Source organism: Perognathus longimembris, chromosome 1 (assembly GCF_023159225.1).
Source record: "Perognathus longimembris pacificus isolate PPM17 chromosome 1, ASM2315922v1, whole genome shotgun sequence".
Taxonomy (NCBI): Eukaryota; Metazoa; Chordata; class Mammalia; order Rodentia; family Heteromyidae; genus Perognathus; species Perognathus longimembris.
The window spans coordinates 93,152,123-93,172,596 of NC_063161.1; the positions used below are offsets into that span (position 1 = coordinate 93,152,123).

General features: G+C 39.7%; 1 protein-coding gene across 5 annotated transcripts in view; it reads left to right on the forward strand.

Annotated features, from left to right (window-relative positions):
• Trpm6 (transient receptor potential cation channel subfamily M member 6) overlaps window positions 1-19,434 on the forward strand; it is a 154,230-nt gene extending 134,796 nt beyond the window's left edge. For 2 of the 5 annotated variants that reach the window (XM_048332354.1, XM_048332332.1), the window contains exons 37-39: window positions 7,367-7,418; window positions 15,390-15,496; window positions 18,488-19,433. In XM_048332354.1, coding sequence (XP_048188311.1) covers window positions 7,367-7,418; window positions 15,390-15,496; window positions 18,488-18,621 — 293 coding nt within the window. In that variant the 3' untranslated portion in view covers window positions 18,622-19,433. Of the gene's footprint in view, window positions 1-7,366; window positions 7,419-15,389; window positions 15,497-18,487 lie in introns of all 5 variants that reach the window. The other 3 variants (XM_048332341.1, XM_048332348.1, XM_048332362.1) reach the window with 3 other exon arrangements.
• The last annotated feature ends 1,040 nt before the right edge of the window (window positions 19,435-20,474 follow it).

Below are 20,474 nucleotides of genomic sequence, written 5' to 3' on the forward strand. Positions count from 1 at the left end.
AGAAGTAAAGATAGCTAAAACACCGAGTTAGATGGAGGATGATTGTTGTATGGAAAATTTCCAGTTTTATACCTTTGACTTGGTCATTTGATTACCATAAAATGTCAGCGTGTATGTTTTGCTATATAGGAATGTTTAAATTCTGGCTATTTTTTCCAGAACTTTTTTCCCGTAACCGTTTGTAATTGAGCTTGTTCTCTTTGCCGTGTCCCTGGATGTGACAGTTTGTGAGAGCCGATGGATGCAGTGGCTTCAAATTTAGTGGAAGCCTTTGATCTGCACATCTCTCTTCTATGGACACCTCACGTGTGACTCCTAATCCTGCAGAACACACAGGGTATCTGCAGCAGGCTTTCCTTGCAGGGATTGCACATAATATGTATTAAGGTCAAAGTTTAGTCCTTGGGCTCACTGACTGGGGCTTTGGTTTTAAATAAGGGATTTAGCCTAGGAACTTTCATAGAAGTTATCTCATTTAATCCTAGAAGCAGCACCTCCAGGTAGGTATTATGGGGAATTTAGGCCCAGAAAGTTTAAATAACTTGCCCACAATCGCACAGCTACTTAAAGGGAAGCCTGGATGCAGATGTAAGCTGAGCTGACCAGCCCTGTTCTTTTCTTCTCAGTGTACTGACTTATTTCTTTAAGAGCATCATGCCTAGAGGAAATTATCTCCTCATGATGCATTTAAACAAGCGAGGCCTTTTTTCTCTCCTCTTGTCCTCTCTGATTCTCCCAGCTTTTCATTTTTGAGAATCTATACGTAAAGCCAAGCTTGGAGGCTGAAGAATATCCAGATAAATATACAACCTTGAGGCAAGCTGAGCAATAGCTAGGAGGACTGCAAAGTCACTTTGAAATGTGTGTCCATGCTCAGGAAATGAATATATACTTTCAAAACCACATATAAGTAGTCCTTCCATTGAGACTTCTGCTATTCACAAGGTTGGATTTTATTTCTCATCCTTCCAAATATTTTAGGAAACAGTTGAAACAAAATTAAAACGAGGCTGGGAATATGGCCTAGTGGTAAAAGTGCTCGCCTCATATACATGAAGCCCTGGGTTCGATTCCTCAACCCACATATATAAAAAAAAAGCCAGAAGTGGCGCTGTGGCTCAAGTGGCAGAGTGCTAGCCTTGAGTAAAAAGAAGCCAGGGACAGTGCTCAGGCCCTGAGTTCAAGCCCCAGGACTGGCAAAAAACAAAAGAATATCACAAAATTAAAATGACCAAAACTATTCTGCTTTTTAAACCAGCAAGTGCAGGGTGATTAGAAACTCACAATGTGAATGCCCCAGCGTTTGTTTTTGTAGCTCAAGTTGAGGAGGCTGCTTGTTTTCCTCTGAACTTCACAGTTTGTGTTTTGAGTTTTGGGTGGAGTTGTTTGAAAAGAAAAAAAAATGCAACAAACAACAACAAAAAACAACCAAGAAAACTTTAAGGAGTTAATGATGACTCTTTAGTGTGTTTTGTATTCCATTTGAATAGGTTTTTGTTTAATGATGTTTATGTTTGGGGATTTTTATGTCTCTTAGTAATCCAAAGTGACGTTAAACAGAACAAATACTGTGTTGATAGTCTTGGGGGGGGGGGAAAGGAGAATTAACTTTATTCTTTTCCTTAGTAATTGTGTGAATTACAGAAATAGGCCACACCAAATAAGCTATGTCAAAACATTGACCTTCAAAGAAAGGAAGAGTGGACATTGTAAAATGGGTGTGCCAACATTTGAGGTAGTTATTCAAGACTTTAGGCTAATTGGTTAGGCCTGGATTTATGGACCAACTGGAATCCTATAATAGTAATTATAAACAGCCCTACTGCTACTACTGGCTAACATTTACTAAGTACTTATTTTGTGCTAGGCACTTGACTAAAGGGTTATGTGCATTATCATATTTAATACAAACCAGGACGGAAAGGCAAAAAAAATGGAAAAATAGAATGTGGTTTAAAAACCTCTTAGTGGCTTTTGGTTCAGTTTCATATTATATTTATTTTCCTTTTTTTTCTGAGTTTTGGAAAGATGGTGGAAGAGTTCTGCCTAGTAGTTGGGGGTGGGGGTGGGGGTGGGGCTGAAGGGCTCAGTAGCAGCCCCTAGGGGGAGCTTTGGAGTTGTTTGCCTGGCTCCACCATATATTGGTCCCACTTCCTTCAATGGTTCTTGGGAAAATAATATGCACTTAAGTTAAGGAGCTGAAATGAGACATGCCCTTGGCATATTAAGTCCTCAATAACTGTTAATTCTTGTTATTGGTGGTGCTTTACGTGACTGTGTGTGTGTGTGTGTGTGTGTGTGTGTGTGTGTGAGCATAAAGCATGTGTATGCATTCGTGTACATGTACATGCAGATGTGTACCTGAGCTCTATGCCTTAGCATTTTTTTTTTTTTTTTTTGCCAGTCCTGGGCCTTGGACTCAGGGCCTGAGCACTGTCCCTGGCTTCTTTTTGCTCAAGGCTAGCACTCTGCCACTTGAGCCACAGCGCCACTTCTGGCCATTTTCTGAATATGTGGTGCTGGGGAATCGAACCAAGGGCTTCATGTATACGAGGCAAGCGCTCTTGCCACTAGGCCATATCCCCAGCCCTGCCTTAGCATTTTTTGCTGAAGACTGGCACTTCCATTTGAGCCACAGCTCTACTTTTAGCTTTTTTGGAGGTTAATTAGAGATAAGAGTGCCATGGGGCTTTCCTGCCCTGGCTGGTTTTGAACTGCCATCCTCAGATTCCTGCTGGGGAATCAAACCCAGGGCCTCATGTATACAAGGCAAGCTCTCTTGCCACTAGGCCATATCCCCAGCCCGGATTCCAGACTTTTGAGTAGCTAGGATTACATGCGTGATCCACCTAACACCTAGTCTCTGAATGACTTTTTAAAACAGAAGTGAATCTGAGGGTAGGCAGTCCACCCTTAGCAGTGTGGTTACTGCTGGTATTGAAGGAAGACCCCAACTTTTTTCTCTGCTTCCTACTGCTTTGAGGGGTAGGAGTTGGAACTGACTGGCCATGTTATTCTCTCAGTTCCTTGTTTTTTATTTTGTCCTCCTCTTTCTTCCAAGAGTGTGCCAGTCATTCTCCCAGACACCACCATGCCAGGCCAGGAAGCTGAACTTGAGAGGTGTGGCCAGTTTCCTATCACTTGTAATTATACTGATGTTTTCCGGTCTTTTTCCACTTAAAAATCATACATGTGAGGGTCTGAATCACCATCATTTTGCTTGAAACCCTACACTAATTCCCAGCTATGGAAATTAGAAACAATCGTATTTTATGTTACAGTGATGTGTAGCCTTTTTTTGTTTTGTTAAAGCTCATTATATACTTTTTTCTTTTTCCTCAAAAACCTTTTGAAGATACAGTATTAATATTTTTCTAACAAAGCAACTTCTGAATTAATTCCACACCATTATCATTGTGAACTGCAGTGCCACAAAGTAGATAACTTCCTTGCACAGATATAGAAGCTCATGGATGATTCAAAACTGGTTATGATCAGAGAAGAAATTTGTGAGTTTTCTCCTATTACCATGACATTAGCATTTACTTTTTAGAAACTAGTGCAAAGCTATCATTGGAGGTTTTAGGGGTTTAGATGTATCATTTTTCCATGTTTTCCAAATACCAAGATGCTCTGTGTATTCAAGGGGCAATGATGGCAGTTTGCCTATTGGACAGCTCTTCTTTTTACCCTTCTCTCTTCTTTTCTTTTTCGTACTGATCCTGGGGCTTGAACTCAGGGCTGAGGCACTGTCCCTGAGTTTCTTTTGCTTAAGGCTAGCACTCTACCACTTGAGCCACAGTGCCACTTCTGGCCATTTTATTAGTTTATTGGAGATACAAATCTCATAGACTCTCCTGTATCTACTGATGCTCAGATCTCAGCTTTCTGAGTAGCTAGGATTATAGGCATGAGTCACTGGCACCCAGCCAATTGGGCAGCTCCAGTGTAGCTGGGAGAGACAAATAATGTGTGGCATGGTTGCCTGGGTAATGAAGGGTCTGTATACTTAAAACTTTTCTTTTTTCTTTTCTCCCCACACATTGGAAGGTCCTCAAGTATGTGTTTAGTAGTTAACCTTTGAACTGTTAGATTGGGTACCTTTGTGTGTGTGTGTGTGTGTGTGTGTGTGTGTGTGTGTGTGTGTGTGTGTGTGATGCTGGGGATTGAACCCAGGGCCTTGTACATGCTGTTACAAAAGCACCCCAATTCTGGACATCATCCTCAGACTTTGTAGATATATTTTAACCTCATCCATCTAGCTGGGTGAGAGTTTTTTTCCTGCCAAGAGCATCATTCAAAGGCCAAACAGAATTATCAATACAGGCAGATAGCTGCTGGCAGCTGACAAGAAGCCTATATGTCTGTCCCATCATGTAGCAAATGATTTTGGGGCAGAATGTTTCTTATTCTAATAGTGGTCCTACTTATTAGGAAGTATAGTATTTTAGGGAAATGAGATAATCAGAAATATGGTTTTATTGGTGGTTAAGAAAATTTAAAAAATGGACTTTACAAGTGGTGCTAGATAGAATAAAAACAATAGCTGATCTTCTTCTGGACTCTTAAAGGTCAGATAGTTTGTTAAGTGGTTCATGTAATCCTCTCAGTATTCCTGTGAGATAGGATTCCTTATATCACACCTTCAGATGATGAAATTTGGCTTCATGGAGATTAAAGAAGGCATCCAGGCCCCACACTAGGAGGGGATAGCATGAAGAGTGGAGCCCTTCTGACTTCCGTGCCTCCGAGAAACAATTTGATCTAAGTAGGAACTGATGTGATTTGGACCCTTCTTGACAGAAATTATTTTTTCCCAACTGAGATTACCTGTTCAGACATAGCAGGTTCATAGTTCAAATTTACACCACCAAAATTACCTCAGTGCCAAATTTTCATAATTGCTGTAAACTTTAGGCTTAACGTTTATTGAGTCTGTGGTTAATTAATCCATGGAAAAGATTTATAGCTTTTTTTCTCTCTGCTGTGGTACTTGAGATGGTTCTTCCTGTCTGTCCTTATTTATTCCATGGTTGGAAAAGCAGGCTGTTCCTTATCTCTGTGATGAGAAAAGTGGAAGAGCCCCCCTCTCCTTCTTGCTATGACTTGCTTTGAGAAGAACTAGGACAGGGCAAAGTACACTCATTTTGCACACTTCCCATATGCTTGTGTTTTAGCTTTACTTTCTCCTTTCCTATTCAAAGTGTAAAATATCCTAGCCAGAGGGCCTTGAAAGGCTCCTTGGTAGAACTCAGGGGATCTGTGAACTTCATTGAGAAAGATTAGACCTTATTAAGCTGGTATCTAAAAAGTCATAATTTCCATCATTTGTAATGTAGACCATAATCCACAGTGCTAAAGCATTGCTTGTGATTATTTGCAATGGAAATTATATATAAAATATAGAATATAATAAATGCAATATATAAATTATTCATATTATTTTATAATTTTAATTATATAACATAGATGTATATAATGTTAATTATGCATAATAGTCTATATTATATATACACTTTATATTATAAAGTAATGTATAATTATACTACATATTTGTATATGTACGTATTTATATATGAATAGATTAACATAGCACCTTACAATGTTGACAGATATCCCTAAATATTGCCACTAGTTTGATGTTACAGTAGTTTTTTTACTTAGTATATTGATAAGGAAGCATGTGTATGTATTTTAACATAGTCATTTCAATATCAGTTTCTCTTCTAATATTTTGAATTTAAATTGTGCATGTTAAAACATGAATATTAGGGTCTTTTAACTTTACCAGCTGATAAAGAAGGTCATAAAAAAGAAGGTCCATAGAAAAGTTGAACGCTCCAAGTCTAAACTTAGACTACATTATTTCCCTAAGGAAATCAGTCTTACTGGGAAAAGGCTACATGAATTACATTTGCTTAAGGAATGTTAAATGTAGGAAAACACAGCAAAAGCCTTAAAAATTCTAGCCTGAAACTATGACTTTTGGCTGGGTGCTGGTGGCTAGTGTGTGGGTGCTAGCTACTCAGGAGGCTGAGATATTGGAGCATCAAAGCTTCAAAGCTCAGGGCAGAAAAGTCTGTGAGACATTTACCTCCAATTAGCCACCAAAAAGCTGGAAGTGGAGCTGTGGCTCAAGTGTTTGAGTGGCCAGCCTTGAGTGAAAAAGCCAAGGAAGAGGACACAAGGCCCTGAGCACAAGCCTTAAGTACCAGCACGAAACCAAACCAAACAATCTCTTTTACCCTCGGTCCCCCCGCCCCCCCGCCCCAACAAATGGAACTGTATAGAAATGCTATAATACTCATATAACTTTTGAATAATCACCCACAAAAGTTAATTCCTTTCCAGCAAAGAGAACAATGCAGGCTGTTGGGTTGGGTCCAATGGGTGCAATTGCTTCTTTAACTGTCCTGAAACATCATAGCCTTCGGAAACACACCTCCTGATTGCTTGTACTTTGTAACAGTGATTCACTTTGAGTGCTGACTCCTGGGTGGCTACAGCTTAACTTTTAAATTGCACCTCTGTTATCTTTTCAGGCTTTGGTGTCATCTTTTAAAAAAGCAAATTTTATTGAAGACGCTTAGATTTAAAAAAAAAAAAAAACCACCCATACCATCCACACACATCTCAAAGCATTTCTCAGTAGGGTGTGTAGGTGGAACCTCCCTGGTGATCAAAAACTTGGTGTCATTTTTATTCTCCTGTTTATAAGTGATATATATATATATATATGTATATATATATATATCATTTGATGTGCCTCTTTGATGGGGCAGAGACTGTACCTGCCAAGCCTCACAGTGCCATATACCTTGCTGCGCCTTGATGGAGTCCATCTGAGGGGACCCTGAGCGAGTGGGAGGAACACAGCTTTGCTCAGCTTTAATCCTATCAAGGCCACCTACGGTCTAAGCAAACTGACAAATTATTCCATTTCTTTGAACATCAATGTACTCATTGATGTAAATGAGGATGGAATGTAAAATAAGGACATGAGGATAATATTTCCTTTTCTTTTATGATTGCTGAGAATCAGAGAAAATAAAATTAGAAGGTCTGTGTACACTGAATAGTAAATGAATGGCAGATGCCCCCATCTTTAACTGTGAATGCACTGCTAAAACCTTCATTTGTGGCCTGGAAGTTTGTTATAACAGAGGGGCTAGTGGGACACAGAATAATAACTCAACTTTTCTAGTGTTCTTGGATGGTTTTTATAGTACATCAGATTCACATGGTATTTAATTGGCTATAGAGGAAATATAATAACCTTTAAAGAAGAAACTGGAATTTGATTATTGTTTTCATTTCTAAGAAAGTAAGGCCCATTTGCTAAATGATTTTTGTTTCTTCTTTTGAGGTGTGGGAGAAAACTTGACAGATCCATCTGTTATAAAACCTGGACACAAACAGTAAGTTATGAGTGATCACTTGGACAACTGCATTTAACTTGTACAGTTTTTTAAATGTTCATTTTTAGCTGTGACATATAAAAAAGTATATACAATTAATGGGGCACCATGGGACATTTTGGTAGATATAAACATTGTATAATGCTTCAATGGTTCATGACTTTTTTCTTTTTAAGCAGTAAAAATGAATTACAGAACATTGTCAACAGAACTCGGGGTTAGTTTCTTGGTACATGTGTGTGTGTGTGTGTGTGTGTGTGTGTGTGTGTGTGTGCATGTGCACTGATACTGGGGCTTGAATTTAGGGCATGAGAGCTGTCCCTTAGCATTTTTGTTCAGGGCTGGAGCTCTACCACTTGAGTTCTCCAACTTGTGATTTTTGCTGGTTAATTGGAGAAAAGAAGTTTTTGGACTTTCTTGTCTCGGCTGGCTTTGAACTACTTCACAGCTGAGATTACTGGCTACCAGTACATGATTGTAAAATAATTTTATTAACATACATGCTTTTTTTTCCAATTGTAAAGGTAATGTACAGAGGGGTTACAGTTACACAAGTCAGGTCATGAATTAATTTCATTTGAACAGTGTCACCCCCTCCCTCATTTTCTCCCATTCTGACATACATGCTTTTTGCCTAGTTCCTGTAGTTTGTTTTGCATATAGATCTAAAACAGTAGGATTTTCTAAAAAAAATTAGGAAATGAGAATAAAAATGTTGGATGAATCAAAAACCCTCTGCACAATTTATTTAAAAATAATAAAAATAAAATTAAAAAGAGGAGCATTTGGAAATAAGATTAAATCTGAAGCTGGATGTATAAACATAAATGGACACGATAAAGGCCAATGCAACAAGCAGAATGTGGTGGCAAGTTTGTCTCTGAGATTTTTACTGATCCAAGAATAAGAGATATGTGTACAAGGTTTAGTTTCCATAGGCATTAATGGTAAAACAATGCTTCTATCACCTTCACAATGGAATTACTGTCTCTGATCTTCTCTCCTATGTTGATGAAACAAAATCTTTGGACATTAGGCGCTTTTCAGGAACACCAAGGGTAGGAAAGGTCAAAGCAATGGATCTTAAGAAGGAGGCACCAGATTGCCTAGCGTAACTTCAGCAAAGTCATACAGAAAAAGCAGACACCTGTCCATCTTTTGAATGCCCATGGGCATTTTGTCCCATCAGCAAGCTTTGGGAAAGACAGCACAGAAGGATCTGAGGCTGTGTTCTTCTGCTTAAAGTGGAGTTAAAAGAAGTGATGCTGACTGAACACTGGTCAGTTCCACAGACAAAAATGCTGTTAAGTGTGAGTTTGCATCATGATCACTAGGACAGCTTGTTAAAACATGCATTTCTGATACCCTAGGATTAAACTGGACCAAATAATCTACATTTCTAACAAGTTCCAGGATATTCTGATGCTGCTGCTCCATTGACTATACTTTGAGAATTTCGGGCATAGAACATTTTTACTTGAGTTTTTTTTTTTTTTTTTTTTTTCCTTTTATCTGATGGTCTGTCTGTCTTGTCTATCTTGTGTGTGCCACTACTGGAGTTTGAACTCAGGGCCTTGAACTCACTTTTTTTTGCTTATCTACCATTTGGTTATTTTATTTTATTTATTTTATTTTAATTTTAATTTTTTATTTTTTGCCAGTCCTGGGCCTTAGACTCGGGGCCTGAGAACTGTCCCTGGCTTCTTTTTGCTCAAGGCTAGCACTCTACCACTTGAGCCACAGTGCCACTTTTGGCTTTTTCTATATATGTGGTGCTGAGAAATCGAACCCAGGGCTTCATGTATATGAGGCAAGCACTTTACCACTAGGCCATATTCCCGCCCCTGCTTATCTACCATTTGGGAAATACTTCCACTACCAGCTTTTGGTTGGTTAATTGGAGCTCAAAGTCTCACAGATTTTTCTGCCTGGGATGGCTTCAACTTTGGTCTTCACATCTCAGCCTCCTGAGTTATAGGATTGAGTCAACAGTGCCTGGTTCCCTCTCCTCCTCCTTCTCATTTTCCACCTCTTTCTCTCGCTCTTTCTCTTCCTCCTCTTCCTTCTTCTTGAGTCACCTGCCTTAGTCTCCAAAATGCTGGGATCATAGGTGTGAACAACCAACCATGGCTAATGTTTTTATTTCTTTGTTGACCTAATGTGGATACTTGTGCCCTGAATGATAGAATATATCCTTATCTCTATCAGTATGGATCTATATCATCATCTATCTATTGCTATATCATCTGTATCTATATAAGTGAGCAATACTGAAAAAATAAGAGAAAAAATTATGTCTCCTGTCCTGGAACTCATATAGAGATAGATAGTCATCATTTCAATGCTCTTTTCCTTTTAATGAATTATTATTATTATTTTACCAAATCTGGTCCCATCCATAGGCTACTTTGCAAAAACTACCACCTATTACGAGAAGTATCTTAGCTATTTAACTGAATTAGAACAGCCACATGGCCCATTTGCATCACTGAGTTCTTATGATATTTATGTGGATATAGAGTCCATGACTCTTAGGACACACGTAAACCTTTATTACTTTTCACTTTCGTAGACCTAGAGTGTTATGAGCTAAGAAAATGATTTCTTCATTATCCCTATGTGCCCAAGGTAGCAGAAACAGTTCTATAAGAACTTCTTAAAAATAAATTTTCAGTGAAGAATTTTTGAATATATCATAAACCAAGTTTATGTATGTATATGTATATATATTTCTGTTACTCATTAAATTTTGACCCTGGCATATATTACTTAACGTGACCTGAATATTGTACCTTTTTAGAATTCTGAGATTGTGTTATCCCATTTGACAGCTAAGTCTTTAATTGCCTTCTATAGTCAGTGGATATCAATTTTTATTAAGGTCACTGGGAGAACTGAAAAAAAAAGATGCCTAGGTTTAGCATCCAAATAGAATGTCTATGTTTTTACATTCCCATATAGTTTTAGGGGAAGTTAGATTTTATGGAATCTTTTTTATGACATAAGAGTAGTCACTGTGAAATTTGGTAGAATAGTATTTGAGTAGAATTTGTGTAAAGAGCAGTATGTAGACTAGAATTTGTGGGACTACCTAATTTTGGGTGCAGTTTGTTTTTATGGTGGCCATAACAAGAAGTTTGATTTTCTCTCCCATTAGTACAATTAGAAGTATGCCTAATTTGTTCAGTGAGGCTCACATTCTTGTGTGAAGGCCTGGCTACACAAATCATAGACCAGTAACCTCGGCACCATGGACGATCATTAGAAATGAAGTGTCTCAGTGTCTCACAACCCTCCCCAGACTTAACAGAACAGAATCTGAAAGTTTACAAGGTCTTCTGGGTGACTGGGCATGACATTTGGGAAGCACTGACTTAAGCAACTATTTTAACATGTTATTTACTTTAGCTCTAGTAACAACATTGAAGGCAAATGTTTTCAATCACAGGCCACAAATAGGAAAACTGAGGGTTTTAGTTTGTTTTCTTTATTGCCAAAGTGATGTGCAGAGGGATTACAGTTTCATATGTAAGGCAGTGAGTATATTTCTTAGCAAACTTGTTAAGGGTTTTAGTTTTGAGGGTTTAATTTTTTGAGCTCTATGTATACTAGACCCGAGCCTGATATATAACTCATAAAAATCTTCTCCCATTCAGTAGGCTTTCTTTTTTTTTTTTTTACTTATTAATTGAACACAAATTTTTTTACAAGGTGTTGTGCAAAAAGGGTACAGTTACATAGTAGGGCAGTGTGTACATTTCTTGTGATATCTTACGTCCTGTTTTTCTATCCCTTCTCTAGGTCAGGTAGACATATATACAATATACAATGTATCAAGAACATATACAGTATTCACAGACTTGGTCTCTACAGTCTCTCCGTCTCCCTTTGTTAACAGTCATGTATCAGGGAGATCACGCACGCCCCTTTGTTTTCTGTGTTCTAGGCTTGTCTCGCTCAACATTATTTGTTCGAGTTCTGACCATTTCCCTGCGAATAACAATATTTCACCATTCCTAATCGCTATGTAGTATTCCATTGTGTATAAGTACCATACTTTTTGGATCCATTCGTCTGTGGAGGGGCATCTGGGTTGTTTCCATATTTTGGCTATTGTGAATTGTAGTAGGCTTTCTTTTTAGCTTGTTAGAGCTGTGTCCTTTCGCATTCAGAAACTTTTGAGTTTGATGCAATCCCACTTATCAAGTCTGTTTTTGATTTGTTGTGTTCCTGGATCTTAATTATAGAGAGTTAAAATAGTACTTTTTTTTCTTTTAAGAAAACAAAATCAAAGCCCAACAAAATAAGCACCAAGAAATGGGCACTTTTAAGGGGAGATGGTACCAAGAGAAGTGGGATAGACAATGAAATGGGGAATTTGGTTGGGGGAGAGTGCAGTAAATAATTCACTGTATATACCACAAACTTTTTTTTTTTTTGCCAGTCCTGGGGCTTGAACTCAGGTCCTGACCACTGTCCCTGGCTTCTTTTTGCTCAAGGCTAGCACTCTACCACTTGAGCCACAGCACCACTTTGGAATTTTTCTATATATGTGATGCTGGGGAATCGAACCCAGGGCTTCATGTATACGAGGTGAGCACTTTACCACTAGGCCATATACCCAGCCCTATACCACAAACTTAAGAAGTGTAAGGGCAGATTTGTTGAAGGTGACAGTTGAGATTGTTGAGTGACACCGATCAAGATGCATTTATATACTGCATTGTTAAAGGACACCTCCCTTGTACCACTACTTAAAGACAGTAATACAAAAATAAATTAGAAAAATGAAAGAAAAGAGACTTTGTGAAGGAGTCAATGGAAGGATATAAACTTACGTCAAAAGAGAAGATACTTAGCTGGGCATTGTGGTTTACTTCTGTAATCCCAGCACTTCTGGGGCAAAAGCAAGAGGATCCTGTAGTTTTGCCTACATATGAAATTGTTTGAAAACAACAACAAAAGACAAATCAGGAAAAGAGAGAGGAGAGACAGCAACTGAGAGAGATTTGTATGGTATGACTTCCGATATTCTTTGGAATATCTATTACACTTATTTTCCACAAATTTCTATATTGTTTGTTGATAGCTGGGGGAAATTATATTATATTTTTAGATAACTGCTTTCATGGTTTGGGTAGTTGACAAGTAAGAAGTGATGATGAGAGGTTCTTTAGTAAATCTAAGTATAGATATCACTTAATTAGCATTCCCTTGCATGTGGAATCAAGCCTGCTTTTGCTGGGTTGGGAAAAACCTGGAAGACAGCTAGTTATGTGTGTATTTTGCCTATTTTTTAAACTCAGTTAGGCATGTGGTTGGGGGTAGATGTAAAAGTATTTCCCTATAACCCCTCTTTTACTCTCCTGTGTTCAGGGGGGAGAGGGGGGTGGTGAAGGGAGAGGATTTTATGCCCAGCTTCTTTCAGAGATTCAAAGTTGTATTTCTAAGTTGGGGTTTTCATGCTTTCCTGGAGGGAAGAAATGGAAAGCACACTAGAAAAAAATATTCCAATAGTTTGTGCTGGAAAGACTTGGAAAAGGAATGTTTCACGGTGAATGACTGCATTAACACCTTTGATTTGTATTTCATCCTGATGGTAGAGTTTCTCTAGTCTAAATACCGAGTGGTGCTATTTTTTTTTCCTACCTTTGATTTAACCTAATTGAAGTGGTGCCTTACCAGATGGATGAGAGTGGGATCGTTAACAAGAGGCTTGGTTAAAAATCCTCAGAGCTGGATTTTGGACAAGCGACCGAGTGACCAGGAAAGTTAATCCTAAAAGTCTTTCCACCCTGTCTTCCCAAGAGATTTCCTCCACCTCCGGGCCACAGAGCCGACAGGCAATCTGAGATCAGACTGAAATCAGCCCTCACTCCGAGTTTGGCACATCTTCAGAGCAGCTACTGTTTCTCTGCCAAAAGGAAGTGGAAATTGAGATAAATGTTTCAATACTTGGATGGAAAAAAAAAAGTCCAGTTTTACACCATGTCCCTTTTGAAAAACCGCATTCCTTAGAAGCAAAGTTTATTGTTTCCTTTTGTGATACTTTGCTTTTTTTCTTCTTCTTCTTAAGACGTGGTATTTAAGAGCGGTAATTGAGATCAGATTTTAAAATGTGCTGTTTCCACTCTGCATGTCATTAAAATAAAATATTAGCTTTCATAAAGTTTCTTTGGAAGTGTTTCTGGTAGGCTCTGTTTTGTGATCGGCACAGTGTCAAAATGTAAAGAAAAAAGTTTGTGCCTAATAAGAGAAGGGATGAACAAGTGATCCCAGAATCAAGAATCTCGGAACCTGTCAAGATCTATTGTAATGATGGAGTGTTCAAAATGTGTCATACAGATACTGATTTCTATTTGTAATTGTTATACATACTGGGAGTATCTATGGTTGACTTAAATGACATGTGGTCAAGTACTCATCTTTCTATAGTCTAGTTATTGCAGGTTGTAGGGTACAAGGTAGTTTTTGAAAAAGCCCCAAATATTGGCTGTAGGATTTAGTGAGGTAATTTTTAAACTGAGGACCTTCTTTCCTTCCTTCCTTCCTTCCTTCCTTCCTTCCTTCCTTCCTTCCTTCCTTCCTTCCTTCCTTCCTTCCTTCCTTCCTTCCTCCCTCCCTCCCTCCCTCCCTCCCTCCCTCCCTCCCTCCCTCTCCTCCTCCCCTCCTCCTCCTCCTCCTCCTCCTCCTCCTCCTCCTCCTCCTCCTCCTCCTGTGTGTGTGTGTGTGTGTGTGTGTGTGTGTGTGTGTGTGTGTGTGTGTGTGCTAGTCCTGGGGCTTGAACTCACTGACCTTGAGCTTCTTTTCCTCAAGGCTATCACTCTATCACTTGAGCCACAACACTACTCCTAGCCTTTTCTGTTTATGTGATACTGAGGTATTAAACCCAGAGATTCGGGCATGCTACGCAAGCACTCTACCACTAAGCCATATTCCTAGCCTCATTTTTAAAAATTATATTTTTATTATCTTTAAGTACCTGTACGAAGGGGTTAAAATTCAACCTGTGGATTTATGAGAACAATGCATCTTGATCAACATTAGCTTTTTTTTTGCCCCTTTTATCTATCCCAATTCCATCCACTGTTTATTTTAAGAAAAGTTCAACTGGACACCAGTAGTTTATGCTTGTAATCTCATGAGGCTGAGATCTGAGGCTCAAGATTTGAAGCCAGCCACGGCAGAAAAGTCTGCGAGACTCTTCTCTCCAATAAACTACTCAGAAAAAGTGGAAAGTGGCACTGTGGCTCAAGTAGTAGATTGCTCATCTTGAGCACAAAAAGACTCAGGGACAGACAGCACCCAGGCCTTAAGCGCCAGGACAGGCAAAAAAAAAACCCCAAAAGTTATTTGGGTTGCAATAATGTTTATGTTTCTTCTTCTTCTTCTTCTTCTTCTTCTTCTTCTTCTTCTTCTTCTTCTTCTTCTTCTTCTTCTTCTTCTTCTTCTTCTTCTTCTTCTTCTTCTTCTTCTCCTTCTCTTTCTTCTCCTCCTCCTCCTCCTCCTCCTCCTCCTCCTCCTCCTCCTCCTCCTCCTCCTCCTCCTCCTCCTTCTTTTAAAGAGTATTAAAGAACACATCTTCCAATATCAAACTTATTTTACTTTATACCTTACCTTTTTGGGTATCTGAGTGGAACATTTGGTAATGAATGTCATTCTCTCACCCCATATGCATTAAAAAGTTTCACTGTATTTTGTTTAGATGTAGTACACAGAAAATTCACTCTTCCATCAGATTCACGTTGAAATGAGTTTCACAGTAGGTCTTGGAGTTGGGTACAAAGATGTAAGTGCATTTGAATTTTAAATTTGCAAACCTAACATTGTCCTTCCCCAAAATGTTCTGTTCTTTGTTGGCTCCTTCAAGTTACTCGGTTACTATGGGATACTGCTCACTATCTCAGAGAATCCTGGGTGAACTCCTTTTTCTCTGCTGTGATCTCATTGATATTCTGATATTTCCTCCAGATCAAGAGGAATGGTTTTTGGACCGGCCAATTTAGGAGAAGATGCAATTAGAAACTTCATTGCAAAACATCGTTGTAACTCCTGCTGCCGGAAGCTCAAACTACCGGGTATGCTGCAAACAGTTCCATTTTCCACTCAGTCAATCTCTCCCACAACAACCTCCATCGTAACCCAGGATCGAGGAGAAAATCTTAATCACATTAAAAAAAAAATCTCATTCGCAGTCATTCACAGAGCCTGACTTTCTGACTAAGAACTTTTTAAGACTTGGAAAGGATTAAAAGTTGGACAGAGGTTTACTTTAGGTTCTGCCACAATGTGATAAAAACAACACGAGTGATTTGTTGCAGTCACTCCAAGGGGCTGGGGGTGGGGGTGAGTTGTACTAGTTTAAATGGGAAGAAATCTGACCAAGGCTTTCCCCCTCCCCCCTCTGAGTCCTAGGGTACCCCCAGCCCTTCTGTTTTGTTTTAATTTGTTTATTGGACACGTGGGAGGCAAGCTATATCAGGGAATAATACAGAAAACCGTGCTTTACATTATAAAAAGCAGCTGCTCTAATTATTCTGAGCAAACCCAGGGTCTTGAACATGCTGGGCAAATATTTTACCACTGAACTCTAGCCTGGTCCCCCAAACCTTCCATTTAAAAATATATATTTTAATGCCATGCAGTAATGTGGCATACTTTCTCTGAAACCAATATAGTCACCAGAAAAAAAAAAATACCCTTAGTATAAAAGCAAACAGCAGGATGTCTCTGCCCCCAACCCGGCAATCCCAGCTCCCTGATCTTCACTGCCTTTCTTCTCAGAGTTGGGCTTGATGTCTGCCTCAGCCTGTTGAGTCTGCTTTTCCTAGGCCACATCAAACTTATTCTTATATTGGAATTTCACATGTTTCAAGCTGAGTAGTAGTTCCTGCTTTATAAAAAATTATAACCTTGAGTCCGGCACTATGGTGCGTATCGATAGCCCCAGTTATTTTGGAGGCTGAAGCAGGAGACTCATGTGAGCTCAGGAGTTCAGAACCAGTCTGAGTGACACATTAAAAAAATACAATGAATTGGAAATCAATAGAATAACACCATTTATTATAACCTGGGATGGAGCAGGTATAAATCTGCAATAAAGGGTAATTTCTAATCCTGTTTGAGCAAGAAGGAAGGTGGGGGGGGGAGTTCTGTTAGGGTGACTGGGATTCAAAGCAGTGCCCCCTGTGTCAGCCAAAGGTGGTGGTGGTGGCAGTGGTGGTACAAATGTCAATGTTCTGATGGGAGGCAGGAACTGAGGAATGTCTGAGTCATCTCACAATCCTGAGCAGGAGTTTCACTAATGGGCTCAGAGACCTCAGACACTGGTGCCTGCCCAGTCTGATTACACAGGGCAGCCTTCATTCTTAGACCCAGGACTACATCTATCTCGTCAGCCAAGAGCCAAGGAGTGTTGAGCCAGACCTTACTGCTTCTAATCCTTGAGCCCCATTTATTCTTCTGTATGATCCATGTGGAAATTATCTTCCTTTTTTACTGGATTGGTGGATAATTCAGTAGTCCCTCTGTATTTAGGTTGAATCAGTGTCACCTTTCCAAGTGTTAGGTTTGATCTAAATGTATGTAGAAATAAGAAATACCCTGATTTAATTACAAAGTGTTGGTAATCTAAAAAAAGGATTTAGTTTGAAAGGCAGGATTAGATATGGATGATATGGATTTCCTGTTTCTTTTTCTCTTTAAACAGAGGCAATTTAGGACAGTGCATAAGAGTCCAGGACTGAGATGCAAGTAGTTTGGGCTCATATCCCAGTGCTGCCTTTCACTGCTCCCATCACCTTGGCCTTTGGTATCCTCCTGTGAAAATAGCCCTTGTTTCATTAAGTTGGCATGAGGGTTTAATTAATACATGTGTATGTTTGATAAATGTTAGCTAATATAAAATTTTTATGTTTATAGAATCTCCATTTAACATTAAAAATTACTACAAGGTTTCCTTCCTGCTCCCCTTTCATGCTTGAGATTGAACCCTGAGCCCCAAATCTACCAACTTCCCCTACTTCTGTAGAAATACAAGTTCACTGTTAGCAAATTTAGTCAGAATAGCAAAAAATGTCTGTCACCCATATTTGTCACCCAGTCCTACCACACTTTTTTTTTGTTGAAGTTATTAGGGCTTGAGTTAGAGCTTTGGGCCTTTTCCATCAAGGCTGGCACTCTACCACTTGACCCCCACCTCTACTTCTGGTTTCTTGCTGGTTAACTGGATATGAGAGTTTCTGGGTGTTTTCTGTTCAGGTTGGCTTCAAGCTACTATTCTCAGATCTCAGCCACCAGAGTAGTTAGGATTGCAGGTATGAGCCACCAGTGCCTAGCCTTAAGAATCCTTCCTTCTTCCCTCCCTCCCTCCCTCCCTCCCTCCCTCCCTCCCTCCCTCCCTCCCTCCCTCCCTCCCTCCCTCCCTTCCTCCCTTCCTTCTTTCCTTCCTTCTTCCCTCCTTCCCCCCTCGCTCTCTATTTCATTTTCTTTCTTTATTATCTTGACATTGGGATTTGATCTCAGAGTCTTACTAGTGCTTGCTAGGCAGGTTACCCTACTGCTTAAGCCATGTCCCCAGGCCTTTTGCCCACACTATCCACCTGAAGATTACTCCTGCTAGTATTTTCTTTTGCTACAGGAAAAGGGAGGCCTTAGGCAATACAGACTGTGATCACTGGATGAGGATTTGGTAGGTGGTGAACAGATCTAGATGCAGCTTTTGTTGTGGAAAGATGACTTGGGGATCTGGAACCTATAATTTTGACCCATCTTCATGACCTTGCCCACTACTGGCATTTCTCATTTGCTTCATTCAACTCTGGCCAGGTTGTGTCTTATGGGACACTGCACATTGAATTAAACAACCAACTATTTCCTCTCCTGTGGAAGTCACCTGCTCAAAGATCATGGGCAATTGTTATACATGGGCAGTGGTGTTGAGAAATGTTGGGCTTGGGTTCCATATACCATGGCCTGGGAGTAGTAAATATTTAGCCACACTTAAAGTCTAATGTGTGCACTCAATGCATTCTGACAGATAGATCCCCTAAAGCTTATCTTCCTTGCAGATCTCCAAAGAAATGATTATTCCCCTGAGAGAAGAAATTCCCACTTTGGACCTGAGAAGAAAATAGAACCAGCGGAGGGGCCTTCAGAAAGAGAATGGAATAGGAATTCCATAGAAGAACTTACACGACTATAAAAAGGGATGGGAGAAAGTGGCTTGGTCCTAGACATTTCTGCTGTGAGCATTCCATCTTGATGGACATACCAACATTAACAAGTAATATTGATTTCATCAGAACTTCTAGCAGGAGACCGTACACCATGTGCTCTGAGCCTTCAGTGTGTCCATGTCAAGTGGTCTCATTGGAAGATAGCCAACAGGTCTTTCTAGAGAGTGGTCTCTATGCAGGACATTGTGCAGGTCATTTTGCCTGTGTTCTCCATCCTCCAGTTCCACATGAAGAAACTTGGACGAGTCAGCTGGGAATACTGTTCCTTGATACCTCATTGCTTTAGCTGGTCACTTGGAACCATTAGAGCAGAATTTTGTACACTAAAGAACCAGGGGGTTGAATTAATTTATTTTCTCACTGTGTGTGCAGACTTTTTCCCCCACGGCTACATCCCCACATCCACAGATTGTACCTATGTATCTATATGTACATTAAAAAGTCATTTGACTTCCTTTTCTCTCTTACCCAGCACCATAAGGCTTTGAATAGCACAACAAAGGAAAATAATGGGAGGAGTGTGTTTGCTCACCCCTGCACTACCAGGGAAAAATTAAATCATACTACAATTTTAGATAGATTTGCATGTGTCAGCTAATCATATGATGCCTGGGTATCTCAGGTCCCTCTGAGAGGGAAATAATAAAAAAGGAATGGGAGGAATTTACAACTAATTCTTTGGCCTCTTTTCCTACCCCTTCTCCCTAAGAGAGCAAGCTGCTAGGCACTGATGGCTCATGTCTGTAATCATAGCTACTCAGGTAGCTGAGATCTGAGGATCAAGGTTCATAGACTATTTGGGGAAAAAAATCTGTGAAACTCTTAATCTTTCATTAACCAGCCAAAAAAGCCAGAAGTAGAGCTGTGGCTCAAGTGGCAGAGTACTAACTAGTCTTGAGACAAAACGCTATGGGACACCGTGTGTGTGTGTGTGTGTGTGTGTGTGTGTGTGTGCGCGCGCGCGCGCATGTGTACACACCAGTACTGGGTTTTGAACTCTAAGCCTAGGCATTGTCCCCAAATTGGTGCATGTACATACACACAGGCATACACACACACACACACACACACACACACACACACACACACGAAGAAAAGAAAGAAAGCCAGGAGCAAGGATATGTAAAACTGGAAATTATTAAGAAAAGCTTGTTTCCCTTAAGCTTAAGGATATTATTAGTTAGAGAGTAATTTAGTTAACCTCTATAATTCCACTCCTCTTCTAAACTTGTATATATATTATTAACCCTAAGAATTGCTCTGTGGGGTCTTATGGAGGATGAGGCAGAAAATATGGTTTTGCAGGTGTTCACTTCCTTCCAGAGTAAAGTTCTGATGGCTCAATCCACCTTGAAAATCTGTTGGTAGTTTTGGAAGTGGGGACTCCCACATGCTACTCTGTGTAGCATGTTTTGGGGGTGGTGCCCTTTTACTTGCTGGATGAGGTTGCCCTTTCTATGAGCAAACAGGAGCTTTCCTGGAGGCTGGGTACTCTCTTCCTTTGCATCTTGAGCATTCTTATGTCTTGATCCATCAGTCAACAGCAAACCTCTTGGATTTAAATATTTTCATCTTATTTTTAATCCTTATATCTGGGGCCTTGCTTGCACATCTGTGTTTTAAAATCTGTACTCCTGCATTTTCAGGTAATTGTTCAGGGGGAATGTTGCACAGGAAGGAGGATGAAAACAATTGGCTCCAGTTCTGGAAAGAATTGGTTTGCTTATCCAAGGGCAAGCCAAAGGCTTTAGTTTAATTGCCAAATACTTAGAACCTGGATTGGAACTGCAAATGCACTTTAATTTTCAATTTCTGCTGT